Source organism: Falco peregrinus, chromosome 7 (assembly GCF_023634155.1).
Source record: "Falco peregrinus isolate bFalPer1 chromosome 7, bFalPer1.pri, whole genome shotgun sequence".
Taxonomy (NCBI): Eukaryota; Metazoa; Chordata; class Aves; order Falconiformes; family Falconidae; genus Falco; species Falco peregrinus.
Window position 1 is genome coordinate 70,598,125 of NC_073727.1, and position 18,762 is coordinate 70,616,886.

General features: G+C 37.3%; 1 protein-coding gene across 1 annotated transcript in view; it reads right to left on the reverse strand.

The window, feature by feature from the left end:
* Positions 1–18,762, reverse strand: part of CSMD1 (CUB and Sushi multiple domains 1) — a 1,203,943-nt gene that overhangs the window by 198,827 nt on the left and 986,354 nt on the right. Inside the window, exons 28-30 of the mRNA XM_013299736.3 lie at positions 17,411–17,549; positions 12,479–12,666; positions 6,403–6,597 (exon numbers count right to left, since the gene is read on the reverse strand). Of these exons, the coding sequence (XP_013155190.2) occupies positions 6,403–6,597; positions 12,479–12,666; positions 17,411–17,549 (522 nt within the window). The remainder of the gene's footprint in view (positions 1–6,402; positions 6,598–12,478; positions 12,667–17,410; positions 17,550–18,762) is intronic.

Genomic DNA, 18,762 nt, shown 5'->3' on the forward strand with positions numbered 1-18,762 from the left:
CTAAAGATTACAAAGTGACAGGTCAGTGCTTTTGCTTTTTTTTTTGGCTTTCCAATAACGACATATCTAATGGTTCTTTCTCAGCATATAATTTTTATTAAAATTTCTTCAAAATTAAAGTATATGTGAGTTTTACTTGACTACAAGTATTCATACAGAAGTGAAAGTATAAATTATTTAGTTGAAATAAACTGTAAACACAGAATTTAGGTGATTTTTTTTTCTTTTATTTGGATATATATATCTGTATCTATGTATGCATCCATGTAAAAAAAATGCTCCAAAAAAAATATGGTACTGCATAAATAAATAGCATAACACAATTATCTTGGGTCTCAGAGGAATGCATAGATACGTTAACAGTACCCTGCACAGAATGCCATGGATTCTGCTTTGTGAGTGTATGATTGAATTGCTTTGCTTTTCACTCCTTTCTAGATGATTATCAAAAGAGCATAAAGATTATGCATATATGTATATAAAACAGAACGGAAAGAGTAAGATAACTTTTTACAGCTAGGGAAGTTAGAAGGGATATTTAAAGACAGTGGACCCCCAACCTTCAAGATTAGCCAGGTATTATGTAAGTAGCAATTCTGCCTGTATCATCAGAAAAAAAAGTAACAACATACATATGGTATTTGCCTTCTATGTGTGGACAATAAATGCAACATGCTAAAGGACTGCTGGATTTGCCAATTATAACTGAAAGTATTACATCATAGAAAGTTTGGGTTTCAAGGATTTCTCAGGAAAAGCCAAAGCAGGGAATGGATGAAAAAGATATGTGCTTTTGGAGAAACAGAAAACATAAGGTGGGGCTATCGTCAAGTTAAAATACCTGCTTGTGTTGGATTTTGAGTAAATACAGTTCTATACATTGAAAACAAATTATTGCTGTCACTCTTCTCAACTTTTGAGAACTAATGTAAAAGCTTATCTTCTATTAAAATCTTCATTAAAATGTAAGTCACAAAAATTACATTAGTTATATGCAATGCAGTGCTCTTTTTTTGTGTCAAATGATTTCATCAAACACTACTAAAAACTATGGATTTTGTAAGAACAAAAGATTGTTGTACAATGTTACCTCACCCAAGAAGCCAATAATGAAATTGTTTTAAAAATACATGAATAGGTAAATTAAATTATAAAAAAATAGAATAGTCACATTATTTCTGGTTTTAAGCCAGGAAAAGATCATTGCATAATCTAAAAAATTACTTTCTACTATAAGGAACAGAGTAAACCAACATTATTCCACTCTGGGAGTCTTACATATAGCAGATTACATTTTAGCAACTGCCTGGAAAGTAGCTCTGAGGAGAAGGACCTGGGGTCCAGGTGAACAACAAGCTCATTGGTCCGAGGTTATCAGCTTCTGGCTGTCATCAGCTCATGTGCTGCAGGACTGTGCCTAGTGAGTGAGGGCACAGCACCTGCTTTGGTCACCCTTGGCTCCTGGCCCATCTGCCTTTGTGGAGCACACCTGGGCTTTAAAATCACACCTGTAATATCTCTACAAGTTTAACTTCCTTATACAAGCAGCAAGTAATACTACAAATCTGTGGGTTTTCTTAGCTGCTTATATGAATTATTCAAAAATCCAAAGTAATAATAGAAGATGAGAAATTTAATCTATCAGTAGGCTGAGTAGGATTATGTGGCTGAGATGAAAATCAAACATCACAAGGAATCAGTTCATGCCATGAATTTAAAATCTTTCTATTTCTTTCTCTTCTTGCTTTGAGGATACCAGAAACTAAGCCACAAAGTCTGTCTCCTGATTACCAGATGAAATTCTTAAATCATGAACATTTAACTGGAATGGAAATATGTCATTTATGCTTAGTTTAGAGCAAATTCCCCAGTTATGGAGTTGTAAAAATGTTCCCTTCTAAAACGTGTTTTCCTATTGTTAGCTATGTTTCTGATAAGATATATTTGATAGTATCTATGGTAACATCTTTGTAGTATATTCACTCTGTAAGGAAAACTTGTGAGTGCTTAAGCTGAAAAAGATGCAAGAAATGTTCTCTTGTAGGTTAAAGATGTAAAATTTATTAGTGCAGTGCTGTGGCAGTCAAACATATCCTAAACAGAGCTCTCAGGTTTAACTGTAAGTAGTTTTTGTTTTAGTGAGCCAAACTTACATTTTCAGACAGTGTATTTTAATAACTTCATCAAGGAATCTGAAATTAATAATGAAAACAGTATGCCTGAGACTTTCCATTAGTGCTTCAGAACATACCTACTGGAAGTTGCCAACTGTTACCTAGATAACTATGAAACTTGTTTTCATCATGTCTGACTGTAAAATGCTACCTTAAAAAAAAAACAACAAACAATAAAAAAACACACCACAAAGAAATAAGTTCAATTAATTCACTTAATCTGGGTAATTTACTTGAAGTGCATCATTATCAGACATCATAAGGATTTGTTATACAGCACTCATTTTAGGTTCTTTTTCATGCATCAAAACTTGTAATGTTTTTCATACAATATTTTAAAGAAGTTCAAAAGAGGACAATTAAATATAACTATAAATAAAGAAATATAAACTCAGAACACCATGTTAAATTGTATCATGAGAATTTTTCTTTGATGTTTTCAGTTTTGATTGTGTTAAGCTGTATATTACAAAAGGTTTTTATGTGACAAAAAAGGTGTTCCTGAGAATATTTTGGTTCTGGCCTCCTATATGACTCCTACTCTTAAAATGATGTATAAACACGCTTTATATAATGCATCCATATTTCATATCTATATTTAAACATAACAATTTAGTTTGTTTACACTTTCCACTCACATAATTGTTCTTTAAGTTATTATTGTCTCAATTTTACTCAAAATCATGCCCTGTGACAAAAAAGATTCTTAACTTCCTTTAGATCTTTGGCACAGCCATCATTACAGTACTACGGTAAAATAAGACTTAAAGGGATCCAAAAAGCTCATGCAGACCTCAGCAGTTTGTGGTTCCCCTATAACTCACAATTTCAGATTTATGTCCTTCTCATAAATCAAGTCTATTTTATTACAGAGTTATTTAAGACTCCACAAAGGAGTATAAAGATTTTTTTTTAATCTGAAATAATTTACTCAATACTAGAGACAAAAGTGTAGCAGCTATGTAAATGATACTCTAAAAATCTCCATGCCTTAACTGAAGTCTTATATAAGAGTATGTGTTTTAAAATGGAACACACAGTAAGCCATACTAGATAATCAGATTTTAAGTATTTCCATGTGTAATCCAGTTTAGTTTTACTCAGGTTTAGCAGCGTCAAAATACCCAGTCTTTCAGTTAGTTAGTTCAGCAGAAGTTTCTGCTTCTTTATACACCCAGTGTTATTTAGAATAGATATTACAAGCATCTCAATACTGCATTAATTTTCACTTTGGAGTAAGAATTATGATTATACTAAGGCAGAAAATTAAAGTGATGTCTCAGAATTATGGGTAACTATCTCTTCCTCTGTCCCTTGTTTCAGCATTTGTGTTGGATAAATATAGAACAATTAAAAAATCAAAAGAAAGTTATGTATACTATTTTCAATAAAGCACTAAATTATTTATGTTGAAAAATGACCTGTAAAATTTTAGGGGTTTAATTATCTATTGGATGAGCCTCAAAATGAACTCAGTGTGAGAATGCTGATGTCTACTTTGTTAAAATATAGGAATTGTTTTAGAAAACTCAGGGAGATCTTGCCAATGTTTATAAACATTTGATGGAAGGAAATGAAGAAATGGGAGGAGCCAGACTCTTCTTAGTAGAGTCCTCTCACAGAACAAAAGGCAAAGATCAGGAATTAAACCACATGACATTCCATCCCAACACAAGAAAACACTCTTCTACTGTGAGGTTAGTCAAACACTGGCACAGGTTGCCCAGAAAGGTTGTGGACTCCTCACTCACAGAGAAATTCAAAACCCAGCTAAACACAGTCTAGTTCTAAGTGACCTTACTTGAACAACAACATTGGAGTAGGTGATCTCTAGAGGTCCCTTCCAGCTCCAGTGATGATACATACAGAGGTCTGTCCAGGAGATAAGCTACAGTGTAGGTCTGAAGACCATTCAGGAGGCAGAGTCAAAACCAGAACTTCAAACAGATACATATAACATAATTCAGACAAGGAGAGAAGGCACAGGGCTGAGTTTAAATACATCTCCTGGTCCTTTAGGCAGGGGTCATAAGTGAAGATCCCAGCTGAAGCTGTTCAGGGTAATTAAGACCTATCTGCTTTCAGGGCTATACTTGCAGGTATTAAATTAAAGTCTACATAAACTTATGTTTTAATATTCTGTGATTCCAATGAATAATAAAAATAATGACAACATCAGAACAGCATCACTAACAATAATAAAAGGTATGTATAAAAATAAATTTATATAATATTGATATAGTATATAAACAATAACATAATGAAAATGTGTCTAGAGTAATTTCATTTTTTGTGGGCAAATCTGTTTAACATATAGGAAATCCTGTTACTCTAATCTGAAAGGCTTAGAAATAAATGATGCATACTTTTGCATTATTCTGGGTTCTCTGTTCCACTGGTAAATTACTGGTTTTCTTTACAGAGTGGTTCTATAATCTCCGTACCTTTCCTTAATTTTGTATCATCCATAATACTGTGGATAGTCTGGCCACCTCTGAAAAGATGAGTTTAATTGATACATACATATGTGTGCATATGTATATTGTGTTTCTATATGTGTGTATATATGCATATAAAAATGTATGTGTGTTTCTCTGTGCGTGTATGTATAGGCATATATTTGCACTGATAAGATCACGTCTCAAATACTGAGTTCAGTCTTGGGCCCCTCACTACAAGAAAGATATTGATGTGCTGCAGCACATCCAAAGAAAAGCAATGAAAACGGTGAAGGATCTGGAGCACAAGTCCTATGAGGAACAGCTGAGGGAGCTGGGGTTTTTTAGCCTGGAGAAAAGCAAGCTCAGGGGAAGACCTTATCACTCTCTACAACTACCTGAAAGAATGTGGATGTCAGTTCTCTTCTCCCAAGTAACAAGAGACAGGACAAGAGGAAATGGCCTCAAGTGCACCAGGGGAGGTTTAGGTTGGATATTAGGAAAAATGTCTTCACTGAAATGGTTGTCAAGTATTGCAAGAGGCTACCCAGGTCAGTGGTTGTCACCATCCCTGGAGGTAATTAAAATCTGTACAGTGCCTAGGGATGGGGTTTAGTGGTGAATTTGGCAGTGCTAGGTTAATGGTTGACATCAACTATCTTAAGGGTCCTTTCCAAACTAAATGATTCTATGATTCTCATGTTGTGCTTGTGTGTGTGTGTCAGGGCAGGGATTACAATCCCAAGTGCCTGAAATAATGTCTAGTAAAGTGGTGTTTTCATATCTGAATTCATGAAGAGTAGTAGCCATTAAACATCATGAATAATCAACAACCCACTGCATCAGTTTCCCATGCCTTTTTTATTTAGGAGCACAAACATGGACTTAGGCTATAGCTACACTGGACACTAAACACTACAAGAGCCTGGCCTTTGGCCTTCAGACTAAGCAGCAATACTAGTACTAGTACTACTACTGTCACTTTCAGCAACAAATGTGAGTGACCTACCAAGGACAGCCTCTGTCCAATGCTTACTCCTGCACTGTGACTAAGAAATTTTAGTGTTATAAGGTCTGGACCAAAATCATGCCTGGAAATAGTCTAACAACTTAAGTCTGTAACTTAACCTACTCCCAGTCCCCAGTCCTTGCTCTGAGCACAATGCAACTAGTATATGCATAAAGTTGCTACATTCTTTTAAAATGCAGTTCAAAATTGCTATGGCTAGGAAGGTAATACCTGAAAACAATACATACTGAGATTATGTGGGAGCACAGATAAATCACTATTATTATAAATTAGTCATATATTGAAGCATCATTTGTTTGAAAGGACTGCCCCTACTGGCAGTCTAAGAAACAAACTGGCAATGGATAATACAAAGAGAATAAAAAGACACAGTGGATAGGCCAGTAATACTTCACAATTATTATTTAGTCTATTTTATATGGATTCTCATATAGATCACAAAGCCTTCCACTAAAATTGATGTAAAGGGGAAACCATGGAAACTTACATATTACATTATAATCATTGTTGAGAATGTAAGAATATGTGTTGATTTCAGAATTTAAAGGTATTTTAAAAAAGTTAAAACAATACATTAGTGACTAAGGTATAGTCCAAAACTTGTATCATCATAATTTTTATTTTTTAAATTCAGATTATTATTTTTTTTTAATACAAGCTATATGTGTATGAGTAGTAAAAATATCCTCAGGGAGGCCTCAGGGAGTGAGAAACTAAATGCACTGGGGAACAAGGGAAATGGTAAGAAAGCAGTACATACCATTACAAGATGGCAATGCTCTGTTCCATGCTGGCTTCCCATCTGCACCAATTACACACGTTATAGTTGAAGGATCAATAATCTTATATCCAGAATCACACTGGTAAGTAATAGTTGAACCAAGCTTAAAGTCTGTCCCGATTCTTGTCCCATTCATGATGTTTCCAGGATCAAAACAAGCTTCCCGTGGCTTTTCTGTTAAAATAAAGTAAATCTATATACACTTTCAATTAAAAAAAAAAAAAAGAAATTGAAATTGAACATTTTTTTTTCCAGCCAGTTCAATTTTTTCAACAACTTATTAATTTTTTTTCTTGTTTCTGTATGCTTACTATAGGACCATTGAGGTTTCCATTAGATTGGTTCTCTAGTCAAGGAAATTATACTGAGAGGATCTAGCTAACAGTATTTTCTTCCTACCTTTTGTTATTAGAACTCTCAAAAAGCTGAATGACTCCAATGAAGTTTAATAGTTCAGAAGAAAAACTACTATTTGTAGAATTCACCACTTAACACTATCATGTTTTTTAAACAAGTATCGTGCTCAGAACTAAGTAACTTCTGGTTAGAAATCTGCCATACTATAAATTAAACAATAAAAATGTATTGTTCCTTTATATTTTGTATTTTAAAAGATCTAATAACAACTGGAGCTTGAAGGCTGACAAAATAAGCACAGCAGTTATTTTCTGGCATGAGTTAATAGGTAGGAAATCTTTAACTCAACGTGTGTATAGACATTGGTGTTAACAAGACTATGATTTAATTCATCATCTTTAGCAAGGTAAAAAATCAAAGAAAAGGGTTGGGAGAAATAATTCATATTAGAAATCACTTTGTTTCAAGAATATGATTGAATGATCTTCAAACAGAAATGGATTAGGCATAGAATATTCTTTACAACTAAACAAATGAAAACAAAATATTCATATTACTATACTGTCAATAACTATGCAATATTTTTTCCTACAAAAGGCTCAAATGCAACTCAGTCCCTTTAAAATCTATTAAAATATTGTGTAATATTACTTCTATAAGCAATATTTTACTAAATATGTGAGCCCTTTAGTAGGGAAGGATGCACCTAATATAAATTAAGTTTATTATAGGTGGCAAAGATTTTTTATTAAAAAATTCCAGACAAGTTCATAGTCAAAGTTTACAGCATGCCTCCTTCTGTTTATAATAAAACACTTATTTTAATGAACTACTTTAGGGATATTATCAGAAAGCAACACAAGATCTCCATAGTCAGAAATGTAAAGCTTGCCAAGGCAATCACCTGTGGTGCAGATGCATTCCGCAGGAAGCGGTGGGTGGTGTGGGGGGTGCCCTGAGCCAGGGAGACCCCAGGGGAGCACAGAGACCTACCCAGAGCTGGCAGCCCACAGGAGAGCAGCTGAGGAGGCGTGGGCAGGGCCAGTAGTAACTAACGCGGACACCCCCACTCCCAGAAAAGGCGGCCCTAGGGGGCGCCAGCGACCAGGAGTGGTGACCAATGCATGGCACGTCACCCAGGGCAGAGGTGTAAGAAGGGAAAGACTTCCTCTTTATTGGCATCAGCCAACCTGATGTGCTTTCTAGAGAGCTGTGCTGCTTACCGGGGGCTTGTATCAGGAATATCACTGAGAAACTACCAAGACTCGTACAGTCCACTGATGATTTTCCACTGCTTTTATTTCACATGGGCACAAATAATACAGTCAGGAGCACTCTGAGGAGCGTCAAAAAGGACTACAGAGCCCTGGGAGCAGCAGTAAGGGACTCCAGAGCACAGGCAGCTTTTTCATCAGTCTTCCTGGTCAAAGGGAAGGGGTTTCGTGTGGCAAATCTACAAATGGTTACAAGACTGGTGTCACAGTCAGGGGTTCAGTTAGGTAGACCATGGGACTTGCTTTGAGAAACCTGGTCTACTGGGGGCTGATGGGGTTCATTTCACAGAGAAGGGGAAGAGCATCTTCAGTCATAGGCTTGCCAACCTCTTCAAGAGAGCTTTAAACTGAAGTTGCTGGGGGAGGCGAACCTTAATCCATACCATACCTACCGATTTTATGCTAATGCCAGCAAGAGACGCCCAGACCCTGCAGAGGAAGGAGAGCACCTAAAGAACAACACAAAGGAATTCCGGCCACTCCAGCCAGTAAGTCAGCTTCAGCAGGGGCCCAGCTTAAACGCCTCCACGCAAAGGCACATAGCATGGGGAATAAACAAGAGGAGTTAGAGGCGTGTGCACACTTGCAGGATGACAATATTACTGGCATCACAGAGATGCAGCCGTATGGCTTGCATGACTGGATTGTTGGAATGGAAGCATAAAAGCTTATTAGGAAGAACAGGCAGGGGAGAAGAGGATGGGTGTCACCCTCTATGTCCATGACCAGCTGGAGTGCATGGAGGTCCATCTGGGCATGGATGAAGAGCTGACCAAGAGATTAAGGATCAGCATTAAAGTGAGGGCAGGGACAGGTGACATTATAGTGGGGGTCTGCTACAGGCTGCCCGACCACAAAGACTGAGCAGATGAGGCCCTTTATAGGCAGATAGGAGCCACCTCACATTCACAAGCCCTCATACTCATGGGGGACTTCAAACACCCAAATATCTGTTGGAGGGGCAACACAGCAGGGCACAAGCGATCCAGGAGGTACCTGGAAAGGGCTGACAATAACTTCCTTCATTAGGTGGCACAGGAGACAACAAGGAGAGGTGCTATACTGGACCTTGTTCTCACCAGAAAGGAGGGGCTTGTGGAGAATGTGAAGCTCAAGGGTGGCCTTGGCTGCAGTGACCATGAAAAGGTGGAGTTCAAGATCCCTAGGGCAGCAAGGAGGGACCACAGCAAGATCACTGCCCTGGGCTTCAGGAGAGCTGACTTTGGCCTCTTCAGGGATCTGCTTGCTAGAGTGTCATGGGATAAAGCCCTGGAGGGAAGAGGGGCCCAAGAAAGCCAGTTAATATTCAAGGATCCCCTCCTCCAAGCTCAGGACCAATGCATCCCAACCAAGATAAGTCAGGCAAAAATTCCAGGAGGACTGCATGGATGAACAAGGGGCTCCTGGATAAACTCAAACACAAAAAGGAAGCCTTCAGAGGGTGGGAGCAAGGACAGGGAGCCTGGGAGGAATACAGAGAACTTGCCCAAGCAGCCACGGAGCAGGTTAGGAAAGCTAAAGTGCTGATATCAGTAAATCAGGCCAGGTGCATTAAGGGCAACAATAAAAGATTCTATAGGTATTTTGGTGATAAAAGGAAGACAAGTGAAATTGTGAGCCATCTCCAGAAGCAAGCAGGAGAGCTGGTTACCTGGGACATGGAAAAGGCTGAGGTGTTCAATGACTTTTTTGCCTTGGGTCTTCATGGATGAGTGGCCCAGCCATACCACCCAAGTCACAGAAGGCAAAGGCAAGAACGGGGACAATGAAGAACTGTAGGAGAAGATCAGGTCCAAGACCATCTAAGGAACCTGAAGGTGTACAGCTCCATGGGACCTGATGAGATGCATCTCATCAGGGTCCTGCTGGAACTGGCAGATGAAGATCAAATCATATTTGAGCAGCCATGGCAGTCTGGTGAAGTTCCTTCCCATGGACTGGAAAAGGGAAACATAACCCCCATTTTTAACAAGGCAAATAAGCAAGACCGGGTGAAGATGAGTTTGCTAGGGATACACTGTGCCTGACAAATTTGTTGGCCTTCTACAATGGGGTTGCAGTGTAGGTAGATGAGGGAACAGCAACTGCCATCATTTACCTGGACTTCTGCAAAGCACTTGACACTGTCCCAAGTTGCATCCTTATCTCTGGAGAGACATGGATTTGATGGATGACCACTCAGTGGACAATGGATTGGCTGGATGGTTGCACTCAAAAGAGTTACAGTAATGGCTTGATGCCCAAATGGAGACCAGTAATGAGTGGTGCTCCTCAGGGGTCTGTATTGGGACCAGCACTGTTTAACATCTTTGCCAGTGACATGGATCCTGGGATCAAGTGCACCCTCAGCGTGTTTGCCAACAACACCAAGCTGCGTGGTGCAGTCAACACACTGGAGGGAAGGGATCTCATCTAGAGGGACCTAGACAGGCTTGAGAGGTGGGCCTGTGTGAACCTCATGAAGTTCAACACGGCCAAATGCAAGGTCCTGTATGTGGGTCAGGTCAGTCCCAAGCACAAATACAGGTTGGGCAGAGAATGGATTGAAAGCAGCCCTGAGGAGAAATACTTAGGGGTGCTGGTGGCTGAGAAGCTCAGCATGGCCTGTCAATGTGTGCTTGCAGCCCAGAAAGCCAACCGAATCCTGGACTCTATCAAAGGAAACGCAGCCAGCCAGTTAAGGGAGGCGATTCTTTCTCTCTGCTCTTGTGAGATGCCATCTGGAGTACTGCATTCAGCTCTGGAGACCCCAAGATAAGGACATGGACCTGTTGAAGCAAGTCAAGTGGAGAGCCACAGATATAATCAGAGGGTGGGAGCACCTCTTCTATGAAGACATGCTTAGAGAGTAGGTGTTGTTCAGCCTGGACAAGAGAAGGCTCCAGAGAGACTTTATTGCAGCCTCCCAGTACCTCAAGGGGGCCTACAGTAAAGCTGGAGAAGGACTTTTTACAAGGCCATGGAGTGACAAGACAAGGGAGAGTGGCTTTAAGCTGGAAGAGGGTAGATTTAGATATGATATCAGGAAGAAATGCTCTACAGTGAGGGAGGCATAACGCTGGAACAGGTTGCCCAGAGAAGCTGTGGCTGCCCCATCCCTGGACGTGTTCAAACCAGGCTGGATGGGGCTTTGAGCAACCTGGTCTAGAGGAAAGTGTCCCTGCCCATGGCAGGAGATTGGAACTAGATGATCTTTAAGGTCCCTTCCAACCCAAACCATTCTGTGATTCTATAAACTTTATATAAAATACAAAATAATATATTTAATAAAAATATTTAATTATTAGGCACAAATGTACTCCCCATTGAATATAGTAACTTCTAAAAATATAATTTTCTGCTTTTATATTTTTATTATTTCATTTAACTTCCAGTTGCATAAAGGCTCACATGCCAGACTATGCTGAGAACAAAAAGTACATAGCAAAATATGCATGCACATTTTCAACAGGCATATTTTTCTCCTTATCCCCTTCTGCTTAACTTCTCATTTTCTTTCCTTGCAGGCCAACAAGTGTTCCTGTAATGAATTATTTTCATATTCTATTTATAAGTTGTTTCAAGTTGTTGCACAAATTTAGATAGGAACAAACAAAGATTTCATCTATGCATTATGACAGTTACTTTAGGAAGAAAAGCTTTGCCAACATGGAGAATAATGCATGATGCTCGATGAAAGATTAAGACTAAATGTAATAATGATTTAATAGTTTAATAACCTCCCTTTATTTTATTTGTATGTTATTCCTATATTCTTTAGATATTTCTGTTCCTTCATTTTTGACATGCATGTTAACGTGGTTTGCTTCCATTGTCAAGAATAAGAAGCAGAGGCAACACCTCAGCTGATGAAAAACAGCTTAATAAATCTCAGCAGAGATGACAATCAAGCCAAAGATGGCATCTGCAACCAGAAAAGAAAGCAGCACATATAATGATTGTTTTTCTTTATAAAACAGCATAACCCATTCTTTGGCTAGTAATAGGTACCCCCCAAAAATGCAAATATTGTCCTGCAGTAGTTATTAAAAAACACATATGTATATTCAACATAAAGTGAAAAGGAAAATATATTGGTATGTATCAGCAAGGCGGCAGCAGCCACCATGTATTCTAATTGGGTAAGACAATTCCATTATTCTACAACTCTTCCAAATGCTGCTTTTGATGTGCATCTTCTGTCTGTACTTTTTTTCCTGAACTGCAAATGTACTTAAGTGATGTGAAAGTGATTTCATGAAAAAAGATTTCTATGTTCCTCCACGCATTTAAAGAAAATAGTTTTTAAAACCTGCATCAATGCAAACAGGTATTTGGCAGCTCCAATAGTAGTACATCTAGAAGTAAACAGATCTGAGTCTCAGTAAATACTAAATAACATTTCTTTCCCTTTACGTTTCCATAGATTATGGTGAGAACAGTACCTTTATAGTCAATGGCAAATCCTGACATTCCAACAGAAGCGTCACTGCGAAAAGCCAGAAACAGACTGTTACCACTGCTCTCAATTCTTTCAGGAGCCTGTGAGCCTTGAAAACTGCCAATTAGAGGACTGTTGGAATCTTCCCCTTCATAAATATGTAGAAAATCATAACTGGGTTCCATATTGAAACTGAAAATAAAGGAAAAAGATGAGTATATCTTTATTTCTTTTTCATGAGTTTAAACACTGCTGTGACTGTGGCTGTCAATCTTCTTCCTAACACACGTTCTTCTCCAAAAATAAGTCTTCTGAAATATGATTCACAGTGAAAATTTACTAACTTTCAATGGAGTTCTCTTTAGCATTGATTTGAACACCTTCAGCTTTCCAGAAGATCAACTATCATGCCATCATGCAGGTTTTGTCTACAGTCAGTGAAAAAGAAGCATATGCTCCCACCTGTTGAACACCTTTCACAATATGGAATGAATCACCTGCTGCAGAAAGGCTGCCTCTTACCAGTGACCACAGGAATGATCCAGACAACTATCTTAAATTAAAAGTCCAGCTTTTATTTGGCTAAACTGAATGATATTAAATCCACTCATTACAAACATAAATTCACTTTTTTAGGAAAAAGATGCTTTCATATGGAAAGACCACTATCCTTCAACTTGCCTTTGTTTATACCTAAATTATATCAGAGATTTATGATAAAGTAAATTATTATCAATAAACCATCTATTTTATGCCATATTTGATAACATTTATAAGTTTATACAAAGAAATTATGAAAGTAAGTGGGAGTCCTTCAGAAGAATTTAATTGAGATGAGTTCTGAGACAACATAAAAACAGAAGCATTTATATGAGAAATTTATACAGAGCTAGATAAATGTTATATACTAGGACAAAAGAAGAAAATATAAGAGAAGTAAAACTACACTAAAGAAAAGCAAGGACTCAGTTGAGTGGGGTTTTTTTCTTTATATTTATCTTTTTAAAACCAAATAAATAAATATTTGGCTGTTTTGCAAGTGTGGCAGTCAGCTGTTCTTCTTTCTATTACATCAGTTTATGTCTACCAGATCATGTTGGACAAAAAGGAACAATGTCTTTATCTAAGAAATCAGTAGAAAACATTTTCCTAAGAAATGTCAAATGTAAATGGCTTCATATAATGAAAAATATTTTATGTCCTATTTTCAAGAGGTAAGAGAAACGAGAAAAATTTTTGAAGCTTCCACTAAGACAGAGAACTTTTAGTTGAGAGTTAGAAGAGTTGAAAGAAATAGCAAGTCTAAAGACCGAAACCAAGGAAAAGCAAATTGTACTGTGCAATGGTTTTCAATCTTTTTGTAGCCAACACACATGTGAAAAAATAAATGACATCTCTCTATTCTCATCCCACATCCTCATCCTATGCAGACACTTCTGTCTTCTCAAAGGCAGCTCCTTGAGAATAGTACAGGTCTTAGCTGTAGCATACTGCCTAAGAATGAAAAATGTTAGATAAAATGAACAGAAGATGTATGCTAAGAAAGTAGATTTTGCAGGTATCAAAGAAACATTACTATTCTTGAGCATCTACCTAAGGTCTTAGGAGTCTGGGGAGGTCCCTCATGACTGGAAGCTAGCCAATGTTATTGCAATTTACAAGAGTGGTGTGAAGGAAGACCCAGGGAACTACAGACCTGTTAGTCTAACCTCAGTTTCTGGAAAAATTATGGAGTAGATTATACTAGGTACTCTTTAAAGGCATTTAAAGAGTAATGCAATCATCAGACACAGTCAACATGGGTTCACAAAGGGAAAATCGTATTTAATTAATCTCATATCCTTCTATGATGAGGTCATCCACCTAGTGAAGGAAGGGAAGGCAGTGGATGTAGTTTTTCTGCTTTTAGTGAGACTTTTGATACTGCTCCTTACAATATCCTTCTGGAAAAGTCATCCATCTGTGGGATGAGCAGGTTCACAGTGCACTGGGTGAAGCACTGTCTGAATGGCAGGGCTCAAAGGGTTGTAGCAAATAGGACTACATATGGCTGGTGGCTGGCCACCAGTGGTGTTCCTCAGGGTTCAATTCTAGGGCCAGTTCTGTTCAATACATTTATCAACGATCTGGATGCAGAAATTGAATGCACTATTAGCAAGTCTGCTGATCATACCAATCTGCAAGGTGCTGATGACTCTTTTGAGGGACAAGAGGCCTTGCAGAGGGATGTAGACAGATTGGAGCACTGGGCAATCATTAATGGGATGAAATTTAACAAGTCCAAATGCCAGATTCTGCATCTGGGACAGAGTAATGCTGGGCACAAGTATAAACTGGGAGAGAAGTGGCTTGAGAGAAGCCCTGACAAAAGGGATCTGGGGCTGCTGGTCAACAGCAGGCTCAATATGAGTCAGTGATGTGCTCTGGCAACCCAGATGACAAACTGCATCCTGGGGTGCATCAAACACAGTATAACCAGATGGTCAAAAGAGGTGACTATCCTGCTCTGTTCAGCCTAGGTGTGGCCTCATCCTTGAATAATGTGTGCAGTTCTGGGCCTCAAAATTTAAGGATGTAAAGGTCCTGATTGCATCCAGAGAACAGGAACAAAGCTGGTGAAAGGCCTGGAAAGCACGTCATGAGGAGTGGCTAAGGATTCTGGCTTTGTCTGTTTTGGAGAAAAGGAGGCTGAGGGGCAACATCATTGCTCTCTACAGCTTCCTGAGGAGAGGGAGTGGAGAGGGAGGTGCTGAGCTCTTCTCCCTGGTATTCAGTAATAAAGCGTGTGGGAATAATTCAAAGCTGCACCAGGGGAGGTTTAGACTAGACATTTGGAAGCATTTCTTTACTGAGAGGGTGGTGAAACACTGGAACAAACTTCCTAGAGAGGTGGTCAATGCCCAAGCCATTCAGCCTTTAAGAGGCATCTGGACCATGATCTTAATAACATGGTTTAACTTTTGGTCAGCCTTGGAGTGGTCAGGCAGTTGGATTAAATGATCATTGTAGGTCCCTTCCAACTGAAATATTCTATTCTATTCTGTTCTATTCTAAAAATCAAGGAAGTTATTGAAAGGATTGCAGAGCTGGAGTTCTTTCAGCACTGCTATTTCATATAAATCAGAGGGCATTTGTGACAGTGCATTATTTGTGTTCAAACATTAAATATGTTCATAAAACTACCTCGATTTACTTATCTATTACAAAGTTACCAGCATGTATGTGCATACTTTTTCATAAAATATGAATCCATATTACTGTTATGGTCCATTTATACTAAAAGTACAGTATTTATTAAAAAAAGAGTCAGTTTTCCGTTTTGTCTGTCTGACACCCATATGCATACAGATAACAGTGTTGGGTTTCCCCTTCTTGTTTTCCAATGTTCTTTTTTTTTTTTTTTTTTCCCAGTTCTCTGAAAATATCTACAATATTAGCAACCCCACGGTCTACACCTTAAAAGGCCCTATATTGCCATCAGTCAGAAGATGGATGAGTTTCCAAGAATATTCTCCAGCATCAGGTAGTTTTGTAAAAGGTACTGGCAAAAACCTGGGAAGCTATGGCATAACCTTTTTTTTTTCAGATTTCTAAAGATTTCTGTCTGGAAAACATAAGAACTTCTAGCACAGAATATCAAATTTAGGAAAGATTTAGGCAGTCCAGTGATTATTTATAGAATGTTTATAAAATGGAAGTACAGCATAAACTGCAAATTCCTTTATATTGCTCATACTCATATTCCTTAAAATAGAATTCACAAACATACTACTGAGCATACTACATGAATACTGAGCAACTATAAGTTTATTTTATTTTGTCTTACTTGAAAGGGAGCATTTGAGCTGATTATTTAGGCAGTCCACATAAATATGCTGCTTATCACACCTACCATATGACATCTTAAAGAGTGTAATTAGGGGAGAACTATTCCCACCCTTTAATGCTATGTGATCAAATATCTGAAGAACAGAATTACTGTATATTTCATTATATAATTTCAAGTTCCTTAGGCTTTCATTATTTCATTTTTTGTGTATCAATATTCTATCAGAAAACACATTGCAATTAGCCAATGAAAGAAACTAGGGGTTTGGTTTGGTTTTGTTTTTGGGGGGGGGTATTTTTTTTTAAATAAAGATGAAAATATTACACAACAAAATTCTGAACATGCCATCATTTCTTCCTAAAAGAAACATAACTGATCACCATCCCACTGAAGTCAACAGGAATGTTACTATTCTTAGCTTAAAAATCACACTTAGGACAGAGAATGATAAAATAAATAAAAAAAAAAAATAATTTGCTTTTGTAACCATATATGTAGCAAGCAAGATTACTATATAGGCCTGATTCAATAGAAATGCTAAACTGAACACATGAATATGACTATATCCCTGAACTTAAATTTGTGTTAAAAATCTGTGCAACAAATATAGGTTGATGATGAAACACTGAGTAAATAAAACTTTTAAAATATTATTTGACATTATCTAGACATTTTTTATCTCTTGACTAAGTAGACCAATTTTTTTTTCCTGATCTATGCACTCCAAGCAAAGTATATTTAGCATGCTTTTATAAAAACCTTTAAGAACTGAGTTACAAATAGTTTCCACTACAGTTCAAGTCTCTACTAAAAGGTACAACATAAATCAAGCATTTCTATAAATTGACATTGTTTTTCAAATATTTTTAATTCATAGGTCACAGAAAGTTTTGTTGCTTAGGAACATATTTGATTTCAAAAGTGCCATATAACTGTATTATTTTTTTTTACGTTTTTTGGAAGCAATGATATAGCACATATTGGATGTATGCTCCAGGACTTAGCCAGAGAATATGATTAGAAGTTTTAAGAGTTGATAAATGATGTCATTTTTAGATGTGACATTTAAAATACTTTTAAACAGAGGCATTCATCTAGAAATGGTACCTTTTGAATATCAAGGCAATGACAAAGTCAGGGTTTACTTTTATTCTCCAGTCACATTCTTTCCCAGGAGGATAAGGCTGTGGATAGTTAGGTGATAAAATAACTCCTGCTGGGCCTGTCAGGTTTCCTCCACATGCAGCTGTCACAATGGAAAAAGAAATAGGAATATGGTCACAGATTAAATTTAGAAGCACATATTAACTGTTAAATAGGAATAAATTGTTTTCTAAATTTACCAAAGGTAATAATAATTAAAAAAAAACAAAACCAGAGCCTTCCCACTTCTAGCTAGCAAACATTTCTGTATTTTCCTTAAAAAAGTGAGCTTTGTGCATATTCAAAGAAGCACCAGATAAGCTTTTTCTAAAGGAATAAATATATGGAGTTAAATATAAAATCCTGTATATTCTTGCTGTTACTTAATCCTATCTCTATCAAGCTGAAGTGTTTCTTATGTACTGGAACTACTTTAAGAACTGGGAAAGCTCATCAGCAGGATGCAGGATGCAGTTTCTTTTGATCATAGATGTAACAAAACCCAGTTTGATTTACTCAGTAAATGTATTACCCACATCAAAAATCAAATACATTTATTTAGTTACCATAAATTGAATGGGTTTTTTAACAGATAAGGAATCCAACTTCCAAAGATGGTAATCATATAGAAATCTAACTGAAAAGTACAGTAGTCAACATGGGCTGCAACTACATTACCAAGCCATGCAGACTGGAACTAGGAACACATTTGTAGCATAAAATAGTTAGTACTAAGGATTTGGAATCTGCATTAAACATTTTAAAGAAGGATTTTTTCAGGCCATTTCTAGTCTGGTCCAATTGACTGAATGCTTACTAGTGGCTGGAGTACATCAGATGCACTCTTAGAACACATCTTGCAGTTTAATTTCATTAAAAAGCTCCAAGAAAATTCAAAATCGTGAACTGAAGTGTGATCAAGAAAATTTACTTGGAACGATGCTCATAACCCCTATTAAAACAATAATGAAAGCATTCCTCTTGTGGTATTTATGAAAACAAAATAAACCCACACCCACACCCCCCATTTATTTGTTTGTTTATGTAAACATTAGGTTATTTATGTATCTGGGGGGTTTTGTGTCTGTGGTTTTGGTATTTTAATCGTTATTTTTGATCAAGGGTGTGGGATTTTTTTTCTTTAGTTTTTCAATTATTTTTGGTTCTGTTCACAAATAATGGTTCCAGGAAATGTTTCACATGTTCCTTATGTGTGCTGATGATTCAGTCTGAGATAACCATTATCAAAGTAACAAAGTACAAATAGAGAACAAACGATTAAACAATTAGGAATGGAAATTGCACAATGTTCAGAG